Source organism: Rhinichthys klamathensis, unplaced genomic scaffold, assembly GCF_029890125.1.
Source record: "Rhinichthys klamathensis goyatoka isolate OS25496 unplaced genomic scaffold, OSU_Roscu_1.1 h1tg000504l_1, whole genome shotgun sequence".
Lineage (NCBI taxonomy): Eukaryota > Metazoa > Chordata > Actinopteri > Cypriniformes > Leuciscidae > Rhinichthys > Rhinichthys klamathensis.
In genome coordinates, this window is record NW_026606985.1 from 202,501 (window position 1) to 207,500 (window position 5,000).

General features: G+C 44.4%; 1 protein-coding gene across 1 annotated transcript in view; it reads right to left on the reverse strand.

Moving 5' to 3' along the window:
- The window catches only part of LOC130072738 (transmembrane protein 43), a 14,787-nt gene that overhangs the window by 8,047 nt on the left and 1,740 nt on the right, over window positions 1-5,000 (reverse strand). Inside the window, exons 4-7 of the mRNA XM_056237967.1 lie at window positions 3,300-3,394; window positions 3,162-3,211; window positions 2,978-3,047; window positions 638-708 (exon numbers count right to left, since the gene is read on the reverse strand). Coding sequence (XP_056093942.1) covers window positions 638-708; window positions 2,978-3,047; window positions 3,162-3,211; window positions 3,300-3,394 — 286 coding nt within the window. The remainder of the gene's footprint in view (window positions 1-637; window positions 709-2,977; window positions 3,048-3,161; window positions 3,212-3,299; window positions 3,395-5,000) is intronic.

The following is a 5,000-nucleotide window of genomic DNA, read 5'->3' on the forward strand; positions in this document are numbered from 1 at the left end:
GAAGAGGAGGAGGAGAAGGAAGAGAAGGAAGGAGCAGGAGGAAGAGGAGGAGCAGGAAGAGGAGAAGGAGGAAGAGGAGGAGAAGGAAGAGGAGGAGAAGGAAGAAGGAGCAGGAGGAAGAGGAGGAGCAGGAAGAGGAGGAGCAGGAAGAGGAGGAGGAGGAGGAAGAGGAGGAGAAGGAAGAGGAGGAGCAGGAAGAGGAGGAGCAGGAGGAGGAGCAGGAGGAAGAGGAGGAGCAGGAAGAGGAGGAGGAGAAGGAGGAAGAGGAGGAATAAAAGGAAGAGAAGGAAGGAGCAGGAGGAAGAGGCGGAGCAGGAAGAGGAGGAGGAGAAGGAAGAGGAGGAGGAAGAGCAGGAAGAGGAGGAGAAGGAAGAGGCGGCGGAGAAGGAAGAGGAAGAGGAGGAGGAGAAGGAAGAGGAGGAAAAGGAAGAGGAGGAGGATGAGGAGAAGGAAGAGAAGAGGAAGGATGAGGAGAAGGAAGAGGAGAGGAAGGATGAGGAGAAGGAAGAGGAGAGGAAGGAGGAGGAGAAGGAGGAGGAGAAGGAAGAGGAGAGGGATGAGGAGGAAGAGGAGGGAGAGCAGGAGGAGGATGGGGAGGAGCAGAAAGAGAAAGAGGAAGAGGAGGAGTGTGTTCTACCTGTGGACAGGAAGAGCCTCCCGACCCAGACTTCCGGAGCCACGACGGTCACACTCTCCACCGCCATGTCACTGAGAAAAAACGCACACGTCTCACACACACACACGCGTCACACACACATGTGCGCGTACGCGTCTCTCTCTCTCTCTCTCTCACTCTCTCACACACACACACACACACAGGGGCGCTGCTAAGGATTTTGGGCCCCATGAAAAGAATCTTGACAGGGCCCCCAACACAGCTGAGACTTTTTTCATATTAATTTACATAAAATCATGCGCTTTTATGGTATTTTGACTATCATTCTCATATATTTAAGTCAATCAGACAATTGAACTCCATCCCATGTCCACACCCGTAATTTGTCCTCTGTAATACTAAGCCGTGCACCCGCTGCACCCTGCTCTATCCTGCTCTATCGAAACGTGCTAACTTGTCGAAAAATGCTCCCGTAGAGACCTGGGCAGTGGGGCCTCGTGTACAAAGCGTGCGTACGCCATAGCTGTCAACATTGAACATTGAAAATAAGGGAGATTTCCCGGAATCCATTTCCAAAAAAAAATTTCTACACGATTCTTAACCACAAACTCTTAAGTGTCACCGGCCCACCGGTGGGCCCAAATCCATTACATTTTTAAAACAGTAATATCCTATATTAAACCTAAACTAATCTTGACAAACTATATATCATTTGAAAGCTTACAATCTCTAGTTTCCATATTTGGTGATTGATTTTCAAAATAAATTACAGAGGAGCCGTAATTTATCAATTTGCAACAATAATATTTTCATACTCCTAAGGCGTGTTTAGACCTTTATTTCGTGATGAACATGAAAAATCATGAAAGAAGGGTAGAAACCTGTTTGTTTTCATGCCAAGAGTTCAAAAGATAGCATCCATTCAATTATTTTAGAAAAAAAGGTCTGAATTTTTTTAAATATAAAGAAAAAAATTACAGATTCACCATTTGTGATGTGGCAGGAAGCTATAACGCACATACTTGTTCTTTTTATGTGTTTCTTAGAGGTTGAATTCATATCAAAATCTGCCAAACTTCTCATATTACTTCTGAATAGGATGCCTACTTCATAAATTGTATGACAATTGTGGAAATAATGGTTCAGATCACTCAAAACACATTTGGAAATGGGAGCGCCCTTATATGGGCAGTGATGGAGTCTGGTTGTCATCTAGTGAAAAATTTTGGTACTGCGCCCAAACAAAATCTCACTGAAAGCTCATTTTTTGAGATATCAACCTAAAATTTGAAACACAACTTGTTCAGATTTTTGGCTTTGATTTTTTTGCAGTTTTAGAGTCGCCCAGGTTTTGAAAATATATATTTTATATAAAATATGAATAATTAAATTTTTTACATTGTACATTTTCATAAACTCAAACTTCTATAACTTTTTTTCTGTTTCACTTTCTTAATTTATTTCACTTCTACAAAAATGCCAAATGTCTTCTTTAAAACAAGACCAATTTTACGTCTATATTCCAAAGCATTCTTGAATTACAACCATTTAAGTTCGAAATGTGCATTTTCATGTATATATTCAAAAAAAGGGGGGCGACACTTAAAGGGTTAAAAATAAAGCACTAATCATTAAAAGTCTAAAGAGTTTATAACTAGCCTACATATGTGTGAGAGAGAAAGAGACAATGTGTGTGTGTGTGTGTATGAGAGAGAAAGAGACAGTGTGTCATTTAAAAAAAAAAATTATCATAGAGAATGTTTAAATACTAATATCAGCTTACGAGGGAAACGGAGGCGAAGTTAGTTGGTGTTTCGGAGGCTGAGTGCTGGAGATGATTGGGAGAGGTCCGTGCACCTTTACCGATCAGAGCGCACGCTGACACTTGTTTATTCTCGCCGCGTCGCACGAGCGCGGCAAAAGTGACAAGTTCGGTGCGCAAGACCGGCAAGACCTCATTTCGCTTAGCTGTGTACACAGCTTTTTTGAGACGTACACGCTCGGGCAGATTCGGCTTGAAGTCGTTCATCCTCGGATGCGGTGCCGCGCGCGCTGACAATCAGAGCGTAAAAATACGTTGCCTGGATACAATTTGGGCGGACTGAACCATTTAATGATAATCGAGAGGGGAAGAGGGGCCCACAGACGTTTGTGTTTCCTAAACAAATACAATTTTTTGACACCAGGTAACAGCAAATAGAATAATTTAAAGGTAATAATTTTTACTATCAAATATATTTTTTTAGCACCACAATTTTATTGGGGGCTTCTCTGGGCCCCCTCTTAGTCATGGGCCCCAAGAATCGTCATCGTTTACCCCCCCTTTACAGCGCCCCTGCACACACACACACACACACACACCTGGGGTTCATGTGTCCGACCTCCTGATCGAAGTGTCTGCTGTTGATGACCTCTGACTTCCACTCAGTGTCTGTAAGAAACACAAGCTCAGTGAGTGTGTGTGTGTGTGTGTGTGTGTGTGTGTGTGTGTGTGTGTGACGTTCCCGAGCGCTGCGAGAAACGGCAGGCGTCTGTCGACACTCACTGTACGAGTACGTGGTTTCAGTCTTCGTCTCGCCGTTTTCCTTAATGTCCCTAAAAGGAATGAGATCAGTGTGATGAATGCGAGTGACCAGCATGACTGCGAGTGAACTGTGTGTGTGTCAGTCAGGTGTGTGTGGACCTGCTCTCGCTGTACTCCACCCACTGGAACATCTCCACCCGCCTCTGCAGCTTCACCGCCTGCACCGTCACACCGTAGTTTGGGTCGTACAGCGGCTGCGCAACACACACATCCATCAGTCCATTCACCGACACCTGATTCCATTCAGCTCTCATTTTGATTCCATATCCATTCATTTGGATCAGATACAGTACATCAATTTTTCTCAAGGAAAACAATCTCTCTGAACTAATGCTGTAAACTATTTAGAAGCCCTGTCAGCCGCTACATTACTGTAATATTACAGGTTCAAATGTATGTCTTCTGCTGAACACAAAAGAACATATTCTGAAGACTATGGGTCACCAAACGGTTGATGGCCCCATTGACTTCCAGAGTATATATTTTCCCCATACTATGGAAGTCAATGGGTGAGCTATCCCTTTAAGAGTCGATATCGGGTGAGCTATCCCTTTAAGAGTCGATATCGGGTGAACTCTCCCTTTAAGAGTCGATATCGGGTGAACTCTCCCTTTAAGAGTCGATATCGGGTGAACTCTCCCTTTAAGAGTCGATATCGGGTGAACTCTCCCTTTAAGAGTCGATATCGGGTGAACTATCCCTTTAAGAGTCGATATCGGGTGAACTCTCCCTTTAAGAGTCGATATCGGGTGAACTCTCCCTTTAAGAGTCGATATCGGGTGAACTATCCCTTTAAGAGTCGATATCGGGTGAACTATCCCTTTAAGAGTCGATATCGGGTGAACTCTCCCTTTAAGAGTCGATATCGGGTGAACTATCCCTTTAAGAGTCGATATCGGGTGAACTATCCCTTTAAGAGTCGATATCGGGTGAGCTATCTCTTTAAGAGTCGATATCGGGTGAGCTATCCCTTTAAGAGTCGATATCGGGTGAGCTATCCCTTTAAGAGTCGATATCGGGTGAGCTATCCCTTTAAGAGTCGATATCGGGTGAGCTCTCCCTTTAAGAGTCGATATCGGGTGAGCCTTCCCTTTAAGAGTCGATATCGGGTGAGCTATCTCTTTAAGAGTCGATATCGGGTGAACTCTACCTTTAAGAGTCGATATCGGGTGAACTCTCCCTTTAAGAGTCGATATCGGGTGAGCTATCTCTTTAAGAGTCGATATCGGGTGAACTCTCCCTTTAAGAGTCAATAACGGGTGAGCTATCTCTTTAAGAGTCGATATCGGGTGAACTCTCCCTTTAAGAGTCGATATCGGGTGAGCTATCTCTTTAAGAGTCGATATCGGGTGAACTATCCCTTTAAGAGTCGATATCGGGTGAGCTATCCCTTTAAGAGTCGATATCGGGTGAGCTATCCCTTTAAGAGTCGATATCGGGTGAGCTATCCCTTTAAGAGTCGATATCGGGTGAGCTATCCCTTTAAGAGTCGATATCGGGTGAACTCTCCCTTTAAGAGTCGATATCGGGTGAACTCTCCCTTTAAGAGTCGATATCGGGTGAACTCTCCCTTTAAGAGTCGATATCGGGTGAGCTATCCCTTTAAGAGTCGATATCGGGTGAGCTATCCCTTTAAGAGTCGATATCGGGTGAGCTATCTCTTTAAGAGTCGATATCGGGTGAGCTATATCGGGTGAGCTCTCCCTTTAAGAGTCGATATCGGGTGAGCTCTCCCTTTAAGAGTCGATATCGGGTGAGCTATCCCTTTAAGAGTCGATATCGGGTGAGCTATCCCTTTAA